Genomic DNA, 27,762 nt, shown 5'->3' with positions numbered 1-27,762 from the left:
TTTGTATCATTTTTGATTATGTAACATTTTGATAAGCATCTCTGCAGTTTGCAATTGGAATTGTAGCATATAACTGTGAGACTAGAAGATGAATAGGAGAGGTTTTGAATAAAAATATAGGTAATAAAAAGTAACAATAACAATAAAAATGTATCCTTGCTGAGCAATAGGTTTTTTGGCTGGTGGGGTTATTGACTCCCATTGGAAAGCTGGAAAGAAGCAGAAAAGGAAGGCAAATAATTAAAAAAATTAAAAAAAATTAAGACATTTAAAAGTTACTAGGAATAAGACATTCTATAACATAATAAGCACTAACTTTTAAACTACTCCTTTAAAAGAACACTATCATTGAAAATCAGGAGCAGGAGAGTTGTAAAATATCTTTTGTTGCAAGTTTCCCGATACACATGGTCATCTCTGCATTCCCCCAAGTGCTTAAACTAAAACAGTAGGTAACTGTCCCACATATGACGCTTAACCGATGCCCTGCCTCACCAATAATCCATTCAGAGTAGCACAATTTAGCCCATCATATGAGCAAAGACCCAATTCGGTTAGACTTGGAGTGCTCTGAATTCCCATTGTTTTACTTATTTTATTAACACAATATACGTGGAAGAGATAACAAAAAATATTTCATTTTCAATATCACCATGGCATAAAATATTGATAACAATGTTTCTTAAAAAGAAAAACAGTAAACTAGTAACAACACATACTATGCCATACTATGCCAGCTATGCCATCATGTAAAGATGAATGTGTGTGGCATGACAGGTAAATCTTTAAAAATAGGCATCAAGGCATATTTGATACTGGCTTATATAACCAATAGGCTATGCAATCCAGGTGTAACCATGTGACTGTATTATGCAGGGTACGCCATGTACTGAAAAACAGATAATTTAATACACTGTGTGTAGAAAAACAGATTTTCTACTAAGCAATTGTGTAAAAAGCATTTTCGTTGTTTCAGCATATTACATAATCTGCCTTTTATGTAAAGTATAGTGTAATCAATGTAACTGCTTAATTAGAATTATGATGAAGAAATGAGTTTACTTTCATCACCTATATTGTAAAACTATTGAAATTATTCATTGGTTAGAGTAACAAAGGAAAATTACAGCTCAAGTACATGTTGTTCTCATATAAAAAACATCTATAACTTTGATAAACGTTTATGTCAAACTGATTAACCCTTTGCAGTTTAAAGGATGTGTGAAGTAGTGTAATGAAAGCAGAAGCTAGGTTTTCCATCTTCCAAAATAATACCCGACAGTGATAAATAATACTTGGCACTGATAAATATATAGAGCCTCATTTAATATAGCAGAGTTTGTACACTTGACATGCATTACATAGCTGCACATTTGCTTAGGTGCTCTAAATGTGCAAATTAATCTGAACAAGATACAAGGCATAATGTGCCAGGACTGCACTTTGACCAGGCATAGAGTACAAGGCATACAAGTAGAGGCACAGAGAGTGGCATGTAAATATATGCCTACTGTATATCCTGTACATGGCACACCCATGTTGTCACAGATACAGTTGTGCATGATTTACTAATGTTAACAACTACATTTCAACATTTATTTTACTCATGCAACTAGGAAAGTTTTGATAAGTGGGAAAATACTGAACTGCTACTAAATTTTTCAGGATTCGCCAGGTTGATAAATATGCTCTGCATTTACAGGTCCACAAAGTTATGAATTGCATCCCCCATTGACTCCATTAAAAGCAAATAATTCTCAAGGCAACTTCGGGTGATTTACATTCTTGCCAGTGGGATGGCATTGCGGGGAGATTAGTCGCCCACGGCAACGAAGATTTGTCGCGGGGCGACTAATCTCCCCATCTGCCACCTCCCTAAAGGTATGGATACAAAAAGACCCAGGTCCCATACCTGTACTAAAATCAGTCGTTATATTAATGGGCTTCACTGTCTTTATTTAATGTCCTTGCATGGAAACTAACATTGCTAACAATATAACAAAATAAGTTACACTTATTAGTTACACTTACATTGCTGTTGGACTGCTGAATGTATTACAGTAGACATACTCCACTGCACTATGCCTAAAATAGTAGGCCACAAGACATGCCACATGGGCATGATTATTACAGTTTTCTATTGTGGTGTTTGAATATAGTTTATTCTATGAGAGAGGATCTAAGAATTGTTTTCTGTGCGTATGGCAAGATCACATTTAACTAGATTCTTGACCATGCCACCAAAGGTAAGCAGAGTAGGGTATGATGGCAATAGTAGTGCATTACATCAGTGTTGCACAAATTGCATCTAGAGCTCAGAGAGCTTAGTGACAGTGAAGCAATATGGAGACAGTGGTGATAAATCACTTACACTGTGCAAAAAGGAGCAGCATCCAATAAGGGATTTATGTCTATGAAGATTCTCATTCATTCAGGTCATGATATAAAGTATTTAGTAGAATTAAGTCTAAAAGGACTGAACTGGACTCTGAGTTTTTTTGCTTGAAAACATTTCACCACTCATCCGAGTAGCTTCCCTTGCATTTATACCCTTGAGGGTAGTACAGTAATACAAATATTTTAAAGGAGCTCTGAAAACTCGTGGGTACCCAGACTGGGCTTTTATCAAAGCTAAATTATAGATAAGCAAAAAGACCAGACCAACACACAGAAGGGAGGAACACAGCAGGAGAAGCAACATAGTCATCCCATATGTTGCTGGAACATCAGAAAAATTTTCAACAAACATCGCATTCCTGTGTTTTTCAAACCTAGCAACACTCTGAGACAAAAGCTGGTGCACCCTAAAGACCCAACACCAAAGCACATGAAAAGTAATGTGGTCTATGCTATGCAGTGTAATGAAGAGTCCTCAGACTTAAACACTGGTGAGACAAAACAACAGCTCTGTAAGAGAATGGGCCAACACAGGAGGGCTAACTCCTCAAGACACCTAAAGGAAAAGGGACACTCTTTTGAGGACAGTAACGTACTTATTTTAGACCGTGAGGACAGATGGTTTGAAAGAGGCCATTTATACTAGACTGGAAAAACCATCCCTGTACAGAGGAGGGGGCCTGCAACACCTCTTGTCAGCAACTTACAGTGCCGTTTTGACATCCTTACCCCAGCGGTTTCACACTTTCCGTCATGTACTTTGAAATATTAACACCTGCATCAATGAGAATCAAGGTACCATTATGACTGCATCATACTTTCTCACACCTGTGAGTTTCAGCCAACACCTAACTGTATAAGTTCAATGGAACCATTGTGATTGAATGCCTGTGACTGTAATACCCTCAAGGGTTTAAATGTGGGGGAATTCCCTACCCTACCCTTCTTCCCTAAAGAAGCCACTTTGATGAGTGGTGAAACATTTCAAGAAAAAAATTAGAAAAGTCCAGTTGTTTTAGACTTAAAGGAGAAGGAAAGGAAAAAACTAAGTAAGCTTTATCAGCAAGGTCTATGTAAATACAGCCATAAGCACTCACAGAAACACTGCCCTCAGTACTCTATCAAAAGAAACACATGCTTTCTTGTCTCCTTTTATGTAAACATGTTGTTCGGTGTCAATCCTTAATTCCTGTGGCCAGAGTCTGCGCAGTTCTCTCCTGTCTCTGCTCTTCTGCTCCCACCTCCCATAAGAATGCTAAGAACTTCCTCCCCCCTCCCTTAGGAATGTGTGATCGGAGCTATAACGGCTCAGGTATGGCAATGCTTTCTGCAGAATATATTCTTCTAGGTGGCACTAATGTGAAATCTATTGGCAGTAAAATACCAAAATTACTTTTCTTCACCTTTAATTCTACTAGATACTGTAAATCAGGGATTTACTTTCATTATTTTACCTGCAATGCAATGATCACATTTAACGCTGATTGTTTCCTATGGGTTTTTTAATAGGACAAATTTAGATAGTATTAGTAAACAAACCTCACTAACAACAAAATGTTCACAAGCTTTAGTCCTTCAGTTGCTAATGAAAATTGTAAAGGGACCTTAGGTCTGAAGTCCTACAATGGCTGAAGGGCTGGACAGCCCTATTTTGTATAAATAATAGCTGCCTGTAAAGTTTCTTCCCTAGGGACCCGTTGCAACCATTGATCACACTTAAAATTCTTACATTTTCAGCAGCACCACCACAACTCATATTAAATATTAAATTAAATACACAACTATTATAATTTACCACATGTAAACAAAACTTCCAGCTTAGCTAAACAAAAACACAAGCATCTGCCAATAACTCACCAAGTCAACATGAAGCATACCAAATGTCCATGAAAGCTTTAAACAGAGGCAGAAAAAAGTTCATTTTTCTTTGTTCATTTGTTTGAACTTATCCACCCTGGGAACTAACATGATTACTGTTCACAATAATGGGTTTGCTTGTTAAAATATGGAAGAACACTGAAAGAATCTTTCAATAGGAAAATTACCCTGTGTTTTAAGCGTGAAAAAAACTGTAAAACATATACATATCTTTATAGAATTTGAGGTTTTCTTTATGCATATTGAGAACAAACTGAGGGAAGCCACATTCATTTGAAAGATGGAGTGGAGGTGATCATTTTCTATGCAACAGATAGGCTCCTGAGAAAGCCACTTTTAATACAACCTTAATTTGGACATGGGCTTTTACAATTATTTGACAAATTGCCTAATTTGGGGTCAAATTAAATTAAATTCAATGTACACAGTACATAAATTACGATGGACATAACCATTAGACTTGTTAATGAGAAACTAAAATTTCAGATACAGATTAAAAACAATATTACATGAGCATATTTCATGATCTTTGAACAATATTTCCTATAGAAGTAGGTCCTACTGAAAAACCTTTTGAGTAGACCAATAATGGCCAGCCCTACAGGCGGATTACTAATGCAAACTTCATGAACTAAGATATACTTAAAGGTATGAAGAAGTAGACCCCCTTCCCAAGAAATTACCTCAAAAATAAGTTTTTCATCATATGGTCAACTCTAACTTTCACCCTGATAATATGTTACTAGAAATCCTTTAGGAATGAATAGAAAGTGAGTGAATTTTCTGTGTTAAGCTCTGATCTCACATATTGATAAATATGCCCCTTGTGTATGGGAATTCTGCACAAATGTAGTTTGATAACTAATCTTTATAATCTTGAATGGACAAGTTTGACATACAGAAGAAACCTAGTAAAAGACACACTATTAAAGAACACCTAAGATGGTGATGTTTAAATGCTGCAGCAATGTGATCACCAGACCTAATGCATTTTACTCTCTTACAGAGTTTGCAGTCTTCTTAAATATACATGGAATGGTGCACAGGGAAACAAGATTATTTACAAACTTAAATGGCTGTCAATGCATATATCTGAAAGCCAAGAAACAGGGACGAATAATCATAGATAAGTGAATTACACTTTCCCAAAGGTATTAGCAAAAACTTTTAGTCTTTAAAGGGGTAACAATTTTTTATCTGTATGGATCATGAAGCTGTAGGTCATATGAAACATCTCTACAGCTGCATAAGGATCAAATGCCATGCAAACATATTTTGTTCATGTACACATTTTTTTTTATACATATATACATATTTTGAGTATATCACTCCACATAAACATTTTAATCACTACTATACAGAAGATTGTCACTAAACAGTCAAATATGGTGTAATCTGGTTATGAACAAAGATGTTCATTTTGCCTAAATGATCAGTCCTGAAGGGTGATCTTCTCTTCCAACCCCCCCCCCAGATTTGGATCTGATGATGCATATCAAGACTGTGTATATCCTACTTGTGTATATCCTACATGCTAAGCACAATTATTGATACACGTGGTTAGTGAAAGTTCGAATCATACACAAATAAAAAGTGTAGATTTATGACCACTCAAGCCTTTTGGCAAGAGTTAAGGTGCTGAAGTGAGGTTTCAGGGTATTAAAACCTTGTTATTTGAGGTATTTTTCACCAAGCGGACATTCTTAAAATGAAAAAGTTTGGCACCTAAAAGCTGAGGAACTTTTTCCTTATTAATAAAGAAAGCCCACTCAGGGAAAATAAATCTGCCCCTTAATGTATTTAAATTAAATACAAGGTTTTAAATGTATAAAATTAAGTACGTAAGGAATTATCACTTACTTGAACCATGCCAAGGATCTCAAAGGTCTTTCGTCTGATATCTGGGAAAGGACATCTCTTGGAGAGCATTAACAACCTGGCCAGCATCTGGTTGAGTTCTGAAGGCCCAGTTCTGTCCATTTGAGTCATTACAGATCCTTGGAGCTCAATTTTTCTTTTCACTTCCTCCTTGATGTTGTTTATGGCCAACTCTCTGGTCCTGGGGTCTCTGCTACACAGAGCCTCAAAAGTCAACTTCTCTTCATTTTCAGCCATTATTGAGAAAAACAAATCTCCTCAAAAAACAAAATCAGCCAGAGTTTGATTGTTACATGAGGGGTTGATGATGGCAAACAATAACCACTTCATTAATTATCAGCTAACTTATTTTACGAGTTTCTGTTATTTTTTAAGTGATTAATATTTTTACTTAGCTTAAGGGGTTGTTTTTTCAAGTTCTGTTACTTCTTTATTTTAGTCTTTGTTATTATTAATAAAATGTAAAGTGAAACATGACAAACGAATAAACAATATTACTATGAAGTATTACAGAAACTTATTCTGTTACTATTTCTAATCAATACATTAAATCTAGCTATACAAGATAAACCACACTTGGACTCCACCATGGAATTGTTTTGTGGAGATTTAATGGTAATTAGAGCAAGGGTAAGGAACAAAAGAGTCACTTTTAGATCATTTAACAGCTGTTGTCTCCCCAGATGCTGCTCACAAGGCTCAGATAATCTGCTGATTGCTTTCTTTCTCTCTCTGTCTCTCTTTTCAGGATGCTGCGTTCTTTACTTGCATTTCTTACAAACCAAAAGCAGCACACACCCACTTTTGGGTCTGTTCCACCAAATTCATATGGAACCCCTCACAAAGAGAAATCTGGTAGATAGCCCTCTGCTTGCAAATTCTTTGTCTCTGTGCACCTCACAGATTAAACAAACATTTGTTGTGCACACTTGTGCAAGCTGGAGCGTGATCATTTCAGAGTGAAACCTGCCTCCCAGTTGCAGTTCTCTACACTGCAATCATTTGTCCTGCTCTCACTATTTTCCGTCAGTCCCCCAGACCATGTCAGCATTATATTCTTGTTTTCATTTTCCTCTGTTTTCCAGATCCTTCCAACTGCTTGTCTCTTCCTCATACAAACAGGGAAAGTGGAGGCGGGCTTAGCCCATGGACTGATTCCTGACAGTTTAAATCGTAGGCGGCTGTTCAGTCACCTTGTAAATGGGAACCTGAATGACAGTGCTGATACTTCCAAACATCTCAAGCAGCCCGATCAGATGACTTGTTAATAGTATGTATGAAAAGTCACAAGCAGTTGTTCATCAGAGTATGTTTTAAGAATCCAGGGTACTTTAAAGCAAATTTACACACTTTTTTTTGCATAATAATAAATACTGTAAGGAATTTCCAATAAACATTTAACATTTTCCTGGTTTTCAAAACTCTTGAATCTCCCCTGCTACCTCAAGCTCACAGGTTTACCTTGATGTTTAATTGTCCTGGGAGGAGCATTTGTGACAGGCACGGGTCAACTATAGGCACTGACGCGCATTCCTCTCCTTGCTCCTGTTTACCGGGTCAGGGGCTGAGGGTGCGCTCTGTCTTTTATCAGGCAGAAGAGGCTGCTGTCTTTATTTGTGTGCTGGGCAGTTTCACCTTTCCACCCCTAACATATATCTCTCACTTCTGGGAATCTCTGGCAGAGCACAGCATGTGCAATAGAAAACAGAGGTATCGCTGATCCGTTCATAAAATATAACAGACATTTTAAAGGGACCCTTATAAGTTTGGGAACCTTAAGCTGGCCTTGTTAATATGGCTAGAAATTCTAGTGGTACATTAATATTGTTTTGCTTACAACTGATTAAGAATAGAAGGAAATAACATAGATTAATGTACCACTGGAATGGGCCCTGTTTATAACTTTGGAAAATACACAAAACTGTTGACATGTCTGAAGTTGATATGCCCTTTATCAGTTTTATTTAGTAATTTTACTGGCATGTCTGGGGTTAATATGCCCTTTATCAATTTAATGTAGTCATACTGGCACCTTTGAAGTTAATATGTCCTTTATTCATCTGGGGCATGTAAAGTGGGTGTGGCATGCAGGGGCGTGGTCACAAAGCAGGCATGGCCAAAAAATGTTGCCGCACTACCCGCGTCACATATTTTTGTCCCTCTTTCTCTTAATGAAATGTTGGGAGGTATGCCCTAATTTGCTCAGAAACTTTTTGGTCAAACTCTCTTCTGGGGCCCCCTAACTTTCTGCTGCACAACTAACAAGTAACCCACACATATAAGAGTCAAGGTCAGAGGAAATGATTAGTCAATCTCACTCATTAACTATTGCCATATTAGCCCCTGCTTAAACAAAAACACTAGGTCCCTCAAAGTACAAAAACCTGAAATGATGACTAAAATTCTACTTAGCGCTAATTTGGACAAAAAGGCTTTCCTTTCTGGGCGATTTGGGAGAAGAGGCTTTTTTTTAGTTCCCTGGCACAAGACATGACTTCTGATAAAATGTTGGTAGCCAGGAGGCGAATGGAACAGCAGGTAACCGATACAAACATTAGTCTCTCTCTCTCAGAGCGGCTAGGGCCGCGGCGCTGCAGTTACCTGGGAGCGTGACGCCATAATCTCGCGTGATGAGACTTGAGGCGGCGGGGTTTTCAGTAAAACAGGAGGCAAGGCATTTGCCATTAACAGCTGAGCGAGAGATGTAAGTAGCGATCCGGGACTAGACTGCGTGCTGTGTTAGGAAAATCGGGAATGATAAGTGGGACAGTCGGGCGGTATGCACTTAATTGGGTTAGCCTGACTTCAGAGACCCAGACTTCGGAAGATTGGTTGCTTGCTATGTTGCATGCATGGGCTTTGCTCTACACAGCTTTCAGTACTGCTCGTTTTGGCATTGGAAGTTTTAGTTTCTGTAGAGTTGCACAGAGCTTTCCCCTCAGCCTATCCAATTTTCATCCAACTTTACCTGGACTAAAACTTCTGTGACAAAACAAGGGGTACAAAAAGCTGTTAAGGGGAAAGAACACTTTAGGGGTATATTTATCATGATGTGTAAAAAGTGGAGTAAAACATTACCGGTGATGTTGCTCATAGCAGCCAATCCGATGCTTTGGTTTTCTAACTGTTGAAATCTTATTGCTGATTGGTTGCCCTGGGCAACATCACCAGTAATGCTTCACTCCACTTTTTATACAGCATGATAAATATACTCCATAGACACCCTAACAACCACCCTTCCTTTCAAAGTCTGCAGCTCACTGACAGCAGGTTAAGTGCTGCACAGCTGGGCAATGACACATGATGAGATTAGTCACCCCGTGATTAATCTTCTCCAGTGGTGGCGGCTAGTCTCCTCTGAATGCTTTCCTACTGGCGACAGAGTCGGAACTAGGTGGAGACAGAAAAGGCACCTGCCTAGGGTGCAACAACGGGGGTAGCCAGGTAGTTACCTCTTCTGCCTACCCCTAGTCCATGCAGCCATGCTCTCTCACCCCTGCAGCTAGTCACTGCGTGTTCTCAAGTATGCCGGGTGAGTGCTGGGGTGAAGAGGCTGGCCGGGTTGCCTAGGGCGTCCGTATGGCTTGGTCCACCCCTGACGGTTTATAATGTAAATCGCCAGTAGGAAAACATGCGTTGCTCCTGCTTCAGAAGTTGCCTCGCGAGGAAACTGCCCAACATCAGAAAGCCAAAGCGAAACATAAATACGATTTACACCAGTAGAAAAGCATTCAGAGGAGATTAGTTGCCACTGCTAGAGGAGGTCAATCACTGGGGGGTATATGACTTACGAAGCCGTTCAGCTTTACATAGGTGGGTTACATTTTTTTTTTAATAATACATTTCATTGAGTCATAACTAATTGCAGATTAATACTGATGATGTACCATTTATAATATATTTTAAAGGGCATTCAATCAGAATCACATCTTTATTGACATGTTGTTAGGGACCACAAGAAAAAGTGCCTGATCAAATGCAAAAAAAAAAAAAATCGGTGATTTCATAGGTATAAAATGGTGATTTTTATTTTACTGTAATTTGATTGTATCTTTTCTCTTTTCCTTAACTGCATATGTGTTTATATTCTCCTCATAGCTTCTTAGGATGGAATCGCTGTCAAAGGAAAGTTACCTTTCAAGTTTTCACCAGTTTCCTTCGTATGCTCCTTTGCCTGACCATATCAAATTTGAATCTGTATCATCCAAGAAAATACAGTGTTCTGCACTGGAAAACATCAGTCCTCATCAGTATGACATTCTTCAAGCACCAAACAGTAGAGGTGATGTAAACTTACTGCTCTAAAAGAGTATTTGGTATCCTAAGCATGAAACATGAGAGACATTTATTGGTATAATTCCACAGACAATGAATGTCAAAAATACATAATTGTTTCCAAACTACTAATTGGTACATAGCACAAGCCCTGTGAAGAGGTTGAGAGGGTAACCCTAGATAATCTTCACTACCTTCTGGAGCACTAAAACATTATTTTGCCCAGTCCTGCGCTTAAGGGCAAATGCCCATACCTGGTGCACTCTTACCTTCCAACTTGTGCCTGTATGTTACCCAACCACTTAGATTGTAAGCTCTACAGGGCAGGGACCCCCTTCCTACTGTGTCTCATACCACATGGCACTTATATATTTATTTATTTATTGTATTTATTTATTATATCACTGTGTCCTCCCTGTGTGTAATTTTGTATTCTGTAAGATTGTACAGCGATGCGTACCCTTGTGGCGCTTTATAAATAAAGTTATACATACATACGTACAAACTCAACCTTCTGGCAAACAACTTGGTATTAGAGACCAAGTATATTCCTTGTTACTGTTTATTTTTTCTTTCTTAATTGGCTTATGTACAAAGTGTTTTTTTTCCTATAATACACAACTATACATTGGCTGGGCACACAACAATCCACAAACTATACCACTGAAAGGACTGTTTCTTCAACAAAATATGGACCTTTAAGTCACGTAGTTAGCGTAAGCTTAGGCAACTGGATTAATGTACGATGATACTATGTAAATGGTATTGACATTTGCACTGAACAATATACATGGAGTTTGGTATGCACTGCACAACTATTGATCAAATAAAATAAAAATACTTAAAAAAAAAAAAAATTTGCATCCTCAAGAAAAGCAATTGACTATAAAAGGTGCAGCCACTGTAGCTATATGAGTGCTGTATTTCTTCCAAGTATTTAAATAGCTAGAATGCCCCAGGCATTATAAATGTTTTTTTTCCTGGGGAATCAGGGCAGATACATTTACTACGCATCTCTATGTTTGGGCCTGTTTTTTTGCTAGTTTATTTAAATAACAAACAAAATTACATTTTTTTAATAATTGAATCATTTTGTTGTCATACCAATCAGCTCTAATTTCTGCACTGAAGACTCTTCAAGAGAAAATATGTCGACTAGAACTGGAAAAAACTCATGCTCGTGATCGTTTAACAAACTTGACTAGAGTAGCTGGTGAGCACAAAAAGGTTCTGGAGTCTGAGAAACAGTCTGCAGAATTGGCTGCAAAGGAAGCCACAAACCAACAAAATGGTAATGTGGCCCATATCTATTTAACAAGAGTTTTCACCGCTCAGCAGTACAGTTTTGTATTTTGGTAGGAAGTATGTATATTTTTATTCATATAACACTACTTGTGTATGCAACGCTGTATAGTAGATATACAGTATAACTATGTTGCAAACCACAAATAGTCAACATTTGGGAACCACTGCTCTGTTTTAAATCTTTAGAGCAGTTCAGATATATATATTTAAGGCATTGAAAGATATGCTTGGACAGTCCTTATTTTTACACTTATATGGAATACACTAGCTGTTCCTTAAAAGCATTACTTAAAAGGATTCATAAACCAAAATTCACTGTGATAAAACCTTTTCTGCCTGACCTTTTGCCCCCTCACAGTGAATTTGGGTTCTCTTGTCTTTTGATGAAACATTTGCATTGGCTGTATTTCCAAGTTTTAGCCATTAATTTGCTCAAAATTCCATTTCTTTTCTTGACCTAGATATTGGCAAGCAGCTAAATAATGCCAAGCAGCGGTGCTCATTACTTGAGAAACAGCTAGATTACATGAAAGAAATGATGGAGAATGCTGATACACAAAAGACCACAATTCATGAGCATCAGGTAAGGAACATCCACCTGTCAAACCACTACCTATATCCTTGTAAATTACTGGTTGTGCAATGATATTATTTTAGGAGTATGGATGTGACTAAACATTTTATGCATATTGCTATTTTGGGAAAATCAGAAACATATCAGAACTTTTTCTTAACTGATGTTTTTCTAATGTAGTATTGTCCAGTATATTGGTTGCCCTGATGTAGCTGACAAGCTTAGCATGCTATTATTATTTTGTAGTAATATGACAAAAATGTTTATATTCTATACTACCCTAACCGGAATTTGCTTATAATTACTAAAATAAATATGTAATAATCCATTGTATTTATACATTTTAGCTTAGGGATGTCAGACAATAAGCTCTTCAACTTCTGTGGCATTCGAGCTCTGTCAGCCTTCTAACAGCTGTTATGTATCCATAAGTGGTTATTAACATTCTTCCTGCCAATGATGTTGGAGTTATGTTATTAGCAAGCACAGTCCAATGTGCCAACAACATAGCATATGCTGTTAAAAAAACACATTGCCTAGCAACATGGTTTTACCAAAGGAGCCTTAACCTGGTAAAATCACTGGCAAACAAAGGGTTAAAGGCATCAGCTGTGTAGTACTATACATTCCTCTGTAAAATAAACTATGATCTCATTCTTTCCTGCAGATTTGTATCTGTACACATAGGGATGAGACCGTTGACACAAAATGTTAATGTTACTGCTAATTTACTAACACTGGTGCCTAACATTGCCCATAGCAACCAATTAGACCTTTGCATGTAGCAGATGAATGAAACCTAATTGTTGCTTTGCTAGAGTTGGCAACCCCTCCCCATGTGCAATTTAGCACCAAAACTAGTAATGTAGCCCCTTGCTCAGTGCTGTCACAGAATGCTCTCGAAGGACAAGAACAGTTTAACACACTGGGGATGCCAATTTGTTTTGTCCATTAAAATACCTCCATTTGCAGACTGGTTTTCTTTCTAGAGGAGGACTCTTTAATTTGCATTTTTTGCTTCAGAATAAAGGGCTGTGCAACATACAACAAAGAATTGTGCATATAATATTTATCATGTGTTTTAGGTAATATTTTGCAAGCTAGTGTAGTCTGAAAACAGATATTCTGTCACATTATTTAGATGCTGACACAAAAAGAACAAAAGGAGATACAATCTAAACTTAAGAAACTTGAAGTACTGGAAAAGATGTGTACTAGGCTCTCAGCCACACACAAGTCTGCAGAGGTGAGACAGAAATTATTGGTGCTGTGTTATTTCACTTGGAATGACCCTTATATTTAGAATATTAGTTGATATACACACACATACATATTGAATGGACAGAAAATTCCATTGTGACCTACATATATATATATATGTGGGCATGTGGCTGCCTATTCATCCTCTTTCATCCTAAGCTTTGACCTGTGTATAGTTCTAAAATAATTCCATGCATTGTCATTATCTAGCTGTGGTTCAGTCATATAATAAGAGGGGATAGTGGACCCTATCAGGAAGCGTATAAGTTTGTGGCTGACTGCTCTTCATGGTCCCCCATGTAAACTTATGTCTGACAAGGGACACATGGGGGCCCATTCATGAAACCATGAATTTTCGCTAATTAAAAACATGATTGGAGTAACCACGTTAATTTCTGGTGTGTGAAAATTGTGCGATATTCTTTTCTTGGTTGTACGAAACTATTGTGGTTGCGATCCGAAAGTCACAAAATTTTCGTATCCAAACGATCGTAAACGGCGCAAAAACCTTTCTGGCTTTGAAACTTCAATGCATGATTTTGGAAGCCTCCTATGTGACTCAATGGCACTCTGCAGCTCCAACCTGGCCAAAAGATACCAAAGCTTGAATAAATTCCGAAATGGTCATAGTCCTAGCGAAAAATACGATTTTTTAGTGGAAGTTAACGAAAACGTTATACTATTTTAACGATATTATCGCGGTCGTTGCAAAAAGTTCTAAAATTTAGAAAAATGTGTTTTTGTTCTGGAAAAAAAAAAAATTTGTGGTTTCATGAATGGGCCCAATCGTATGATCTCTCATATTTGGCCCGCCACTTGGGTGGAAAGCTCAGCCAAAGAACTGCTTTGGCTATGCAGATAAAAGACAGGAATCATGACAATAAAGAGCAGACTAATTAAGATTCAAACTGACAAATCCCAAAGTATTTTTTCAGATTTACTAAATAATTTTGTGACTGTCAGGAATTTGTTTTCCAAGAGTCTGGAAAGTGTGTAATGATTTGATACATTTGTTAATGTGTCAGTTTGTCTGTGTGTTTGACTGCTTTAACCCTTTCACTGCCAGCCGTTTTGGTCAAAGCGGAACTTGTATTGCCAGACAGTTTTTGAACATTTTGCACTGTTTCACTTTATGGGCCCTCCAATCCCTCTGCCCTCGTCCCCTCACCTCTTGCTCGTTGCCCAGGGGGCTGTCATTGCACATGCCGCTTCTGCAGAGAGTATCTTTATCTGCCAAACAACGTACGGCGAATGTTTTTGGCAGAATAAGCCTTTTACTGCAGCGACGTACGCCGTTGTTAGTAAAAGGGTTAAAGGAGAACTAACCTGTAAAGGTTGGATCCAGTTAGAACTGGCCAGTGCAGTGGACATGCTTAGTGTGCCCTGGGCAGCTGTTGAGAAGCTAAGCTTAGGGGTCGTTGAAAAATTATCAAGCAGAAAATGAGGCAGTTTGAGAGCTGCCATATAATAATATATATAATATTAATAAGTGTACAGAGTTGGTACTTAAACTCAGTAACTGACAGTAGCCCAAAGCATGTGCAATCGGCAATAAAGAAGATGGGGAGCTGCTGGGGGCACAAATCTTATCTGCTAAAGGGTTGTGGTTGCCTTAGGCTGGTACAGAATCCCAATACATAATGCACAACATTTCTAGCCTACTTCTTTAGTTAAGCTTTATTTGTCCTTTAAGCAATCTTACACCAAATTTCTGTTATATGTGGTGTTTGTGCTAAGTGTCAGCACTGAGCTCTAACATTCCACCAAATCTTTAATTCCCAAATATTGAATTTAATTCAGGGCATGTTAACGGGGATTTTAGTAATTCAGTGCACTTTAATGGTTTTACAATCACAATTCAAAAGTAGCAGGGTGTATATACTTTTTTTTTTCTATAAGCTCAAAGACAGAAATGCAACTTTTTCAAATTGCAGACTAAAATCCAGCATTTGGAGGAAAAGCTTAGTGTTGAGGAGCAAAACCGGAAAGCACTGCAGGATAAAGCAGCTCAGGTAAGAATGACAAGAAAGTATGCCACAAGTCTGCTGTACTTTCAAGGTAACTTTGCACACTTACTTTTAAATGGAATATCAATCAGACTGTTTGCATATATGTACTGTATACATTTTATGAGTATCATTTCCTCTAATTGTAGACAGCATTCATGGGAAGTGTCTTACATGCACGTTTTCAAAACCAGTGGAGGGTTCAAATGATTATGTGTGCATAATAGTGTATGAGTGATTGCATTCATGTATATTGTGACACTTGAACCTACAGGGGATCTGGTTCAGTGTCTTATGGCCGCTTCCCACAGTCTTTTAGGGTAAACATAGCAGTCACAGAGGTTGCTCTCTTAGGGCTCTGGTACACGGGGAGATTAGTCGCCCGCGGCAAAACTCCCTGCTCGCGGGCGACTAATCTCCCCGAGTTGCCTTCCCTCTGCCATCCCACCGGCGAACATGTAAGTCGCCGGCGGGATGGCAGGCGCGGCGGCGCGATTTCGCGCAAAACGCCGAAAAAGACTCGCGAGGCTTTTTCGCCGATTTCCCGAAATCGCCTCGCCGCGTCTGCCATCCCGCCGGCGACTTACATGTTCGCCGGTGGGATGGCAGAGGGAAGGCAACTCGGGGAGATTAGTCGCCCGCGAGCAGGGAGTTTTGCCGCGGGCGACTAATCTCCCCGTGTACCAGAGCCCTTACAGGCAAGTGCCAGCAGTTTATTTTGTTACAAAACTTCAGTAACAAACACAAAATAAGAAAAAAGAAAATAAACCCTTGCACCAGAGCGCTGGCTAACTACAGTTGGGTGACTTTTCCAACTTAATAGAAGAAAACAAAATCAGAAATCATAAGTACCTTTCCCATGCAGCGCAGCTCCTGCTACCTGTGTAGTGGGGGAGAGACTCCCCCTCCCCACACTGGAGTCTTTTTAAAAGGCTCTCAGCTGCAGCAATCACCTTGCTGCTAAGGTCTGTATTAAAGGGCTGGGTTTGTGATTAATTATTCCATGTTCCAGGGTACCAACTATGCAAAACCCTGGGAGAAACATATCGTCCATCTACAACTAACCCAGCCATTTTATTACAATATGAATTATGTGTGAGCATACAATATTATTTTGTGCACTTAACAATTTGCTGTTTATATGCTATGTCAAAACTGTGGATGTACGAGATAATCTGCTTAGATAGAATACTGACTGCAAGTAATTGTAGGAGCACAGTGCAGTCAACTACATAGACTTGCCTTTAAATCATTAGAGTATTCTAACTCTTCGGTATGAATGTGTCAACCACAACTCACTTTGTCATTGAGTTATAATGCTCTTTATGATTTGAATGCCATTCTATGGACAAACACTTAGCTAGCCCCAGCATTCAGTTTTGTATGTCAACATCAGGAACTGTTGGAGGCTTTAGGCCCATAGTGTAAAAACACCCCATATTTTTGCGCTTTGACATGGCTAGTGTCCTTTTGTCAGTTTGCAGGACAGAAAATATGCACTTGATCTGAATTTTATTGGTTGTTATGAACCTAGACAAGCTAAGTGCCTTTTATTACATATGGACAAATATGTGATATAGGCCTCTTCTTTGTCTTTGGTGTTTATTAGTGTGTTAATCAGAGTGAAACCTATTATACATACAGTACATTGCCTAAAACCGTGCCTTGTGCACTTTTTCTCACTCAAATACTGACTAATTTTCTAGCTGTAACAACATGTTGGGGAAAGTGCATTGGGCACTTTTAGATGATTGCTAGTAAAGTGAATAGAGGGGCAATTTTTAAAGTTTTGTCTCCTTCTCATGAAGTTACACAGAATATCCAATGTGGCATAACTTAAACTGGGGCCTTGTGAAGTGATGTTTATCATACGTATACACCCCACGTCAAACAGAGGAAGGCTAGTTGCTCGTTATCAGTTTTTGTTTGTCCTTAAGAGTCTTTTGTGAAAAATCAAAATTTATTGAATAAAATAATACTATTAATATTTCTCTCTCAACTTCACAGGTTCAAACTAGTTTGGAAGTAAACAGAATTTTACTTTCTTCAGCTTCTGCTCAAAATTCCACTCAAAGAAAAGTGAAGAAAAAGAAGCAGTCAAAGGTATTACTTTTTACTTGCCTTATCTTGGAAACCGTACTGATATTTTAGTTAAATCTATTCATTTGGTCGCCAATAGTTCTAATACTAATAACATTAACGTTCTGCTAAATACCATTGTTTTTCTGAAAAGATGTTTCTTTGCTATGCTTACCAACTGTGTCATGATGTCATGATGCAGTGATTGCTAAAATCTAGATGTTATTACAGATTTTACATTGCTGCATTTTATATTTTCCCGAAATTTGCTCAGTTTTGACTCCACTCCCCCTTGTTTAATTTTTTTTTTTTTTTTATTTTTAAACTGTTTTTATTAAATAACAACAAGAAAAGAAAAGTAGGTACATTCATGCATTGGCATAAAATGAGTGTTATTGCTGATACAGTGGTATTCCTAGGGGGGCCATGCTCTTGTTATAAGTAGAGAGGGACTGCTGCCGGCAGCAGAGGGTCTCCTGGAGAAAAGGGGACTGGAGTGCCAAGGCAATCCGTCCTATGGCGCCAGGTTTGCATAAAGGTATTGCACAGCACTGACCTGAATGCCACCTCGCTAGCCTTTTCCAGGGAAATGGGTGATTGGAGGGAATATAATTATATCTTAATTTTCCTTAAGTATAACCAATAAAAATAGTGGTCTATTTTAACCAAATTGTTCAGAACAATCTCTTGAGGTTGTGGAAGTCTCAAAAAGTATTAAGCAGGATCTATCAGTTTTGTCCAGGAAGCTTGTCTGCCTCTCTTTCCACAGCTAACCCTACCACTCCAAGTCTTATAACATGCTCTGAGAGAAAAGTGGAGCATTGTGGTCCTAAAGTAGATGCTGAGCACTGCGGTATTGATTTTGATCTAATAACATTTAAGTTGTAAATGTTTTTTTCCTTTTTGTTTTAAGCTAAAAAATTCTGTAAGCAAAGAGCCTCCTTCAAAATGCTTTTACCCAAAGGCAGGAGAACTCCCCTTTGTCGCAGGAAAGGTGAGTGTATTTTAGTGTTGTTTCATTAATTTGCTTTTGATTTGTGGCTTACTCCTAACATGCACCTCTCCTGTTTTATAGTCAACAACTTCCAGCCATTCTCTGAGTGCGAATGTTCAGAACGTGTTGCACATGATGAAACACCACAGCCCACAGGTTTCACAAAAGAACCCTAAAACTGCTGAACACAAACCCTCCGTTTTGCCAGGTGGAAGTAGAACTATACCCACGCGCTTAATATCTTCTTTTACCGGAGACAATTTGTCTGACATTTTGTTAGCTTTACAAGATGAGCTGGGGCAAATTAGTTTGTGAGTACTCCATAGTTATATATCAATAGGCATTCATAAAGTAATGGATCTACAGTTCTGCAAGTTACGCAGCACTTTACATTATTATGTATGCCAAACAGGGCTATTACAATAATTTAATAAACAAAGATTACAGAATAAAAATAGGATCAGAAAGCTCTTACAAGAACTTATAATGTAAGGCCCTGGTCACACAGTGTTGACTCTGCTTCTCTCAGCCTGAGTTTTGTAGACAGTCTGAGAGAAGCAGATATGCTGTCTTCCGCAGCTCCATATAGCTGCACTGACAAGCATAGCTTCCGCCTGAGTACAGCTACATGGAGGTGGATCTGAAAATGCCTGTTTTCATGTTGTTCAGGCCAATTTCCACCTTGTTTAGCTGCAGGCAGACAGAAGCTGTGTCTGTCAATGCAGCTATACAGAGATGTAGAAGAGAGCCAATCTGCTTTTCTTAGCCTGCCTACAAAACGCAGTCTTTATAGAAATAATGGTAATTTTAATAAGGTAATTTTACGACATATAGTAGTTGCATGCTGAAATCATATCCTTTTTACTTCTGTGATTTCTCCAGTAGCCCTCCATACATATCTGCCTTCATTTCCTTCAGCACCATAGATTCTTCATGTTCTTAGTAGAGGACCTTTACTTGCTTGCACAGCAAGCTGTTCTAAGCTCTGTCTGTTAGTCATTTTCTATTTTTTCCATACTACAGCTATAGGATCCATTATCCGGAAACCTTTTATAGAAAACTTAGAATTATGGAAAGACAACCCCGTAATACCGTAATGTCCATTTTAAACAATGAATTTTAATTCTTAAAAATATTTTCTATATTCTTTGTAAAACAGTAGACTTTTTATGGAAAGATCCCTTATCTGTAAAACCCCAGGTCCCCAGGATTAAAGATCCTATACTTGTACCATCAATATTTGGCATTTCCACTACGGTATACTCTTCATGTGTTACAAAGGCAATATTAAACCTCGAATCTGTGTAGGTTTTTTTGTGCGTGTGACCATGGAGGTTAACCGAGTACATTTGTGTACCTTTTAGTATAAAAAAAAAATGCATTTCATTTTCTCTACAAGCCCTGTTGATTGGTCTTACTTTTTCCGTTACTGGTCACTTACTGTATCACTTGCTTGTCTAACATATGCATTTTTTCCTAGTGAACACCAAGAGCTTCTCAGGCATATCAATGAAACAAAGAACACTGACATGAAAGAAGATCTAGAACGAGAACTAGATTATGTTGTGAAGCAAATGGAAATAAAAAGTGATCAGATAATGAAATTAAAACGTCATCAGTTAAATGTAAGCAACATAACATCATAGGTGTAATGTCACACTCTGACATGCTGTTATACAGATGGTGGTATAATCTAGTGTAAAAATTATGGTAAAAATTGAAGTCCAGTTGTAATGATATACCTTTAAGCAACATGCAGACAAAAGTTAGTTGTTTGCACATGACCGCATTATGTTCTTCAAAGTAAGATAATGTAAGTATAATTTACATAAAGTTTCCAGCTGCAGCAGTGCACACTGGAAAATCTAAGGGACCACCATGATCAGTCTTTAAAACGATCAGTCTTTATTAATACTTATGCTTTGGTGCTGAATTTCATTAGCTGGAACTGGTGCTTTAGTCAAGGTGGATAGTCTCATTCAAGTATCAGTCTATATTGTCACAAAACCTTCAAGCATGTGCTAGGACAGTGCTGTCCAACTTCTGCGGTGCCGAGGGCCGGAATTTCTCTAGCATACATGGTGGAGGGCCGCTAATGGAAGCCAGTTTTGACCACTCCCCTTTTAAACCACACCCACTTCAAACCACCCATTTTATTACAATGGTGGTAGTGCAGCAAAAACCCAAATGCATGGTCCTCACTGCAGGGATATCAACCGTCATTTATTTGTGAAAGAATTATATTATGGTCATATTAAGACATAACCTTAAATCCATATGCCTCCTCTTCCCCTGTGTAAAGCACAGTAACCCCCAGCACATAATTACACACCTTAGGGACCATTTATTGGCTATTTCCGACTGCTAATAAACTTGCAGAACAAACCCCTGCCAGGTTCACCTCCCACAGGCAGCATAAGGCAGGCAGAGTATGGCACACACAGGCAGTACTCTGCTTGCCCTTTGCTGCCTGTGTGTGCCATACTCTGCCTGCCCTATGCTGCCAGTGTGTGCCATACTCTGCCTGTCCTATGCACCATACTTTGCCTGCCCTACCCTGCCTGTGTGTGCCATACTCTGCCTGCCCTACCCTGCCTGTGTGTGTGCCTTACTTTGCCTGCCCTTAGCTGCCTGTGTGTCATGCTCTGCCTGCCTTACCCTGCCTGTGTGTGCCATACCCTCCCTGCCCTATGCTGCCTGTGTGTGCCATACCCTCCCTGCCCTATGCTGCCTGTGTGTGCCATACCCTCCCTGCCCTATGCTGCCTGTGTGTGCCATACCCTCCCTGCCCTATGCTGCCTGTGTGTGCCACACTCTGCCTGCCCTTAGCTGCGTGCGTGTGCCATACTCTGCCTGCCCTACTCTGTGTGTGCCATACCCTCCCTGCCCTATGCTGCCAGTGTGCACCATACTCTGCCTGCTTTACCTGTGTGTGCACCATACTCTGCCTGCTCTACCTGTGTGTGCCATACACACAGACAGCATAGGTCAGGCAGTACATACAATGTCTGAGGTGTGAACAGGGGAACAATGTGAGTGATTACAGCCTTAGCCTGAGGTGTGAACAATGCAGGGGGTGAACAATGCAGGGATTAAAAGGTGTGAACAACACAGGGGGTGAACAATGCAGCGATTAAAAGGTGTGAACAACACAGGGGATTACATTTTTAAACAATACACGGGGTTTACAGCCTGAATCTGAGGTGAGAACAATGCAGGGGGGCAACTAATCTCAGTACTGATACCATTTAAAGTTTACACAAAGGTAAGCCATCAAAGCAGCCAGACAGGTGGGGGACCACACAGAGGGGGGTCGCGGGCCACCAGTTGGACAGCACTGTACTAGGAAGCTGAAGATAAGGAGGAACTTCCTTTCAGCATGACAGCCCAGCCAGAACCCAGACCTTAATCTGATTGAAAATCTGTGGGTGATTTAAAGAGAGCTGTGTACAGGAGGTGCCCTTGCATTTTGACAGATCTATGATATTTTTGCAGATGTGTCAAATTGATAGACTCTTGCTTCGACCAAGTAGTAGTTTAAGGGGTGAGCACACTAATGCAACCAGGTTTTTGTATGATTTTATGATTTCCTTTTTTCACTAAACTATTTTTTTGTTTTTTTACTTTAGTATAGATAAACAAAAACCTACCATTTTGCTGATATGTGTAGACTTTTTATATCCATTGTATGGCTGATAGTAATTGGTTACATTAGTCAGGGGCTGACTAATATGTAAACAGGTTGTAGCCCAGGAAAGTGTCACATGATGGCAACCTATACTAAGTTATATTGTGAGTATTAGACTATGAGCTAGAAATACAGGTTCTGTTAAAACTGGCCACACTAAGTAGCAGAATATCTGACCAAGCAACCAGACCTGCATACAAAAGAAGTGATATGTAATAAACATATTTTAATGCATTTTTCTTAACCTTTTAATTACTTTAGGTCAATAAACTGAAGAAAACTGCTAAGTTACTAAAGGAACAACCTAGGCCTACATCTGTAACAAAGTTGGCTGCAGATAAGCAGAACACTGGTGCCAAAGATCCGAGCACACCAAGGAGAAAAGGAGATCTGGCAGATGGCCCTGGTACCCCTAACAGCAAAGCTTCCCTTGAGCTCCTTAAAAGTGTGCGAAAAATTCAGATGACCTTAAAGAAAGATGACATAATGTGGGAAAAATAATATTAAATATCTATTTTCAATGTGAATATCCTTTTCCCCTATTTACTTGGTTTGTCCTATGAGCAACAATGCCATTGTATTTTTATATTTTAAATAAAGTTTTTAAACTTCATTTGCTGTTTGTACTTTTTTTTCAATTTCACTTTTTAAACATTAGTTACTTTTAGATGTTAATTTTTCAGAACTGTGTTTTATTTAAACTGCCCAACCTTTTCTGAAAATATCAGGACTCCACAACCCATTTCTCCTCATACAATATGGAACTGTTTTTGCCATTTAGACTATTCTGGTCTATGCCTTATTAATTATCAAACCTATATTAGTGTGATAAAAGCAGACAGAACTGTAGTTACAAGTCTCCCAAATGGTCATGCTGCTCCACATGCACTGTCATTAGTGCCATACAGTCACTTTTGCACCCTTTGCTCATACAAAAGACTTGATTTGAACATATAATTCATATACTTCTCAGCTGCAAAAATGGTAAAAAGTGCTAGTGTGCCAATTTAGAATTACCAAAAGAAAATTGGAAAAAATTAAACTGCACTATTTAACATAGGAATTTATCTTTGACACATGCACCCAATAAATACTTATGCCAAAACAAAAACTTGCACACTGTAAAGTGGCTTTTTTGTGTGTTCCACCACTTTCTACACTAAGAAAAGTACTGATAGAACTGCACTGAAATGCTGAACACAGACAAGAGGCAACATATTCAGATCTATAGAATAAAATGGGGTGCATGTCTGTTAACTCTAGTGTTCTGTGTGGTGGAATGCACAAAAGCCAATGTGTGGGAGTGCTGGAATAAATGGTGTACGACCACTAATGAAGCAAGTACGCACAGGGTCAGACTGGGGGCGTGAAGGGCCGACCAGGGCTGCCGCCTTAGGGACCCAGAACCCCCCAAGGTGCCCCCACCAGCCGTGTCCCCCACTGGGGCTGGCCGCACCCCTAACCACCCCCAACAGGGGCCACTGCCCAACGTCCTCCCCTGACATAAGTGAAATGCATTGAGGAAGGGACACCTGCGGGCAGGGGAGCGCTGACAGGGGTTGGGTCGGGGCCCACCGGGTTTTTCCCAGTGGCCCAGTCCGACCCTGAGTACAAACACAATAGTCCAAGGAGCATGTGTGGGCATTGCTATATTTTATGACTGGCATTAATATATGCATAACTTTGCATCCGTTTTACTATGCTGCAATTGTTGTTGCAAATAGACTTTTATTTTGCAAGTGTGGCATGGTAAAATGGATGCAAAGTTTGCACATGTATTAATGCCAGTCATAAAATATAGTAATGCCCAACCATGCTCCTTGCACTATTGTGTACTTGCGGGAGCACCAATGTGCCCATACTTGGTCTGATAAATTGTGTGCAAAAGCACACATTTCCAAAGTGGAAATATCACACACTCGCAATTATGCTGGAATTCTGGGAGAAAATGCTGTTGGGAATTTAATGTATCCCGGCTAATCTTGTGTTTAGGAGAAATATAATCTATATGAAAACAGATATCTGAGCTATATTTCCCATCACTTTGTAACCTTGCTGACTGTGCTGATCAGTGAAATGAACATATATATTTTCTCTATATGTGGACAGGGTCGGACTGGGGGTTGAAGGGTCCACCGGGGCTGCCGCATCCCCTGACCCCCCCCATCAGGGGCCCCAGCCACTGCCCAACGTCCTCCCCTGTGGTAAATGAAACGCATCACCGGAGGAACACCTTCGGGCGGGGGAGCACCGACAGGGGTTGGGTCCGATGTACTTTTACCCTCATAAATAACACATAAGTATAATTCACTTCATTTGGAGGCAGTAATGGTGCAAGATGTGCAACTCCCCCCCCCCCACACACCTCTTCCAGACACTCACTTTTTCACCACCTTGATCCTTTGGATCCTCTTTTTTCCCTTCACCGACAGATGGCGCCTTCTGGCACAAGTGCAGTTGGAGCTAATCCAGCTAATACTATTTTGCATATTCTATTGTGCAATGTTTAACATCATCAATAAAAATTGATACTAAAGAAATCCTTGTACTGCTTTCATGTGAATAGGAAAAGTAGTAGAAATGTCCGACTGATTCTGAAGAAAACATATCCCCCCCACATACACACATACAGTATGCTTAAAGAAACAAAAGACAAGTAAATGTTGTATTTCAGGGCATAGAAAAGAAACATTTTGGCTCCCATTGTGACCTTTCATCCAATTACTGCCTAAATATACAGTATTACTAAACTGAACAAGAATGCAATATATCTATTTATAATAGACGAGGTAGTTGGCATTGCCTGGGATATTCTATGTCACATCTGTAAAATTTTATAATAAGAAGAAATACACTCTGTTATGTAAATCATTTAAGCTGCTGAGCAGTTTTCCAATACAATGGAACACAATATAGCTGAAAGGGAGATGACTTTGTATCCAGTATTTACCATGAAACCAATAAAGCTGAGAAGTGACTGTATTTTACCAGCACTTGATCGGTCCATTATGGGGATTTCAGCCCATATGGTTTGTCCTTTCCCACAATGCCCTGCAACTTGGGTGAAACGGGAAGATACAATCACATAACATTTCAGAAATATTTCTTGGCCTTTTATTAACATCCAAGCATTTGAGACCGTGAATTTGTTGTGGTGGGGTGGCCTCCCTTTGTCAGTGATGAGAATGGGAAGAAAAAGGAGAAAGGAATCTAAAACAAAGGGGAGAGAAGAGACAGCGCTCCCCTTTGTACAGAAGATGCAACTACTAAATGCAAGCAGAGAACATGTTATACCGTGCGGTAGCCACGTTGCGCGAATTTCATGGCAAAATGAAACAGGGCAGATTCACTCATCACTAATTAATTTATGTGAATGCCTTAAATCTGTCTTTAACAAAAATCACTTACATTTGTATGCTAACATCTTCATGTATCCCACAGATACAAATTACAGTCTCCGTTGCCCCAGATTTAAAGATATTTTTTTTGGACAAATTTGCGGATGACATATTTGTATTATGGCAAGGAGAATAGGAAGAAATGTGCCCATACATTAACATAACACCCAATACCACATAGGACAAGCATACAGAGACAATCAGCTTCAGTAGAAACCCAATTTTACCTCCCTGGGTATTTGCTTTTTCCCAGAATTGATGCCATTTCTTTTCCAGTCCCAGATCTTACTGTTTCTGGGAATTTATGGCATTTTATGGCACATTCATATTTGGGGTTCTCCTGTATCTAGATGTGAAAGTATGAGTGGAAAATGGAAATTTACACACTGATACATATTGAAGCCATGTTTCCATCCCCAGGTGTTACAAGGGGCTTACCCAAAGTCAGTTTATGAGTCAGGAGGATAACAGCTACAGATCGGAGATAGGAGGCTAATAACATGGGAGCCTCAACTAATGTAATCATAGAATCTGGTGAACATTTTGTATAATTTGGAAACCCTGCCATGTGTCTAGGGAATATACACCACCATTATACTTGGAAATTAAGTGCATATGCGTAGTGAACGCTAAGCAGTTCTCTATTACTATGGAATTGCACAATTTGACTTATTATATGGGTGGGCCAAGGATTTTGGTTTTGGGGGAAACAGACAGCAGATTAAAGCTCAGTATCATACAAAACAGGGGTTTTCTATGATATTGAGCTTCAACCTGCTGTCTTTTTCCCCCCAAAACCCAAATCCTTGGCCCACCCATATAATGCACTAGTTTAACCTTTGCCGGAATACTCTGTTGAGTAGTGCTAGGACAGTATGGAATGGCGCTATTTCATTGGTCCGATGAGCACGTTTGTAAATTTGGGGTCAATGCATGAAAGATTGAAATCCAGTACCTTTAAAATATTGATACAATCTGACTGGTTAGACGTGCAATTATAGTGTAAATATAGTGCAATTATAGTGTAAAGGAATGACAGAAGTAAACCAAGCACCTTGGAAAACCTCTAAGCGCATGTTTTCTTGCATATAATTGTTGGCTATGGGATGCTGAAGTCTTTGACTTCTTCGTGTATGGGAGGCTAGTCCTGGACAAGGTTTTTTTGTGTTCAGTGTCTAAATAACTTAACCAGATGAACCTGTTGACCTCACGGATGAGAGGATGGACCCTGAAACGTTACAGTGCAATCAGTTACACTGGGTCGGAGCGCATAAGGAACAACCTCCCCCCAAAACTTTATATACATATATAATTTATAAAACTGACTCAGTTGGAAGAAATATTAATATTGGCAGATCAACTCGCTGTGATTTGTGTATAATGCGCCCACTATGTATCCAATTGGAATATACAGTATGTGTGCATTACATACACTGGATTTTTTATACATTTATATAAATGTGTGTGGTTAAAACCATCAGTAAAGATCAACTGAGTATTTGTATTTGTGGGTAGTCTATTTGCCAATAATAATGTACATACATTGGCCAGATTCTCATTTGCTAATTATTAATTATGAAATGGACAGGTCCTTCCTGTAAGCAATGCCAGATGGCTTGAATACATTAATAAGTTGTCCCCTTTGAGTAATATTTACATAAAAAGAATGCAGAAGATGTGTCCTTTAAAACACATAAAAGGGCTCACTTACTTAAGATAGGCAAGTTTACTCAATATTTCCACTCAATGCAAGGATTTCTCAGAATTCCCCATTAATAGAAAATCCCACTCTAGTGCGCCCTTAGCATTGTATGTATAGGTGCAAGTTATGTATGACGATTGTCCATTGTAGCTGCACCAATAAATAGTAAGCATGGCCTTAAAAAGGAATTCTAGACATACTTTCCCTTTAAAAACTACTGGTTGCTGCAGTTAGCAGTTGTAAATATGACATCACAATGGGGCACCTGCAGCGCTCACAACCTGTAAGCAAACGTCACATGACTTCACATGGCATCATGGGAGAACCA

The 27,762-nt window shown here is 39.1% G+C and overlaps 1 protein-coding gene across 4 annotated transcripts; it reads left to right on the top strand.

Moving 5' to 3' along the window:
• The first annotated feature begins 8,772 nt into the window (after positions 1–8,772).
• On the top strand, positions 8,773–22,947 carry cep57l1 (centrosomal protein 57kDa-like 1). Of its 4 annotated transcripts, XM_012963114.3 has the most exons (11): positions 8,773–8,857; positions 10,252–10,435; positions 11,540–11,719; positions 12,195–12,316; positions 13,449–13,553; positions 15,502–15,579; positions 17,581–17,676; positions 18,566–18,646; positions 18,728–18,957; positions 20,127–20,271; positions 22,596–22,947. In XM_012963114.3, the coding sequence occupies exons 2-11, from the start codon at positions 10,261–10,263 to the stop codon at positions 22,833–22,835; spliced, it is 1,452 nt and encodes a 483-aa protein (XP_012818568.2). In that variant the 5' UTR covers positions 8,773–8,857; positions 10,252–10,260; the 3' UTR covers positions 22,836–22,947.
• Positions 22,948–27,762: the final 4,815 nt, after the last annotated feature.

This window comes from Xenopus tropicalis, chromosome 5 (assembly GCF_000004195.4).
Source record: "Xenopus tropicalis strain Nigerian chromosome 5, UCB_Xtro_10.0, whole genome shotgun sequence".
Lineage (NCBI taxonomy): Eukaryota > Metazoa > Chordata > Amphibia > Anura > Pipidae > Xenopus > Xenopus tropicalis.
Note: the sequence above shows the minus strand (reverse complement) of the source record. Positions and strands in the feature narration are given on the sequence as shown.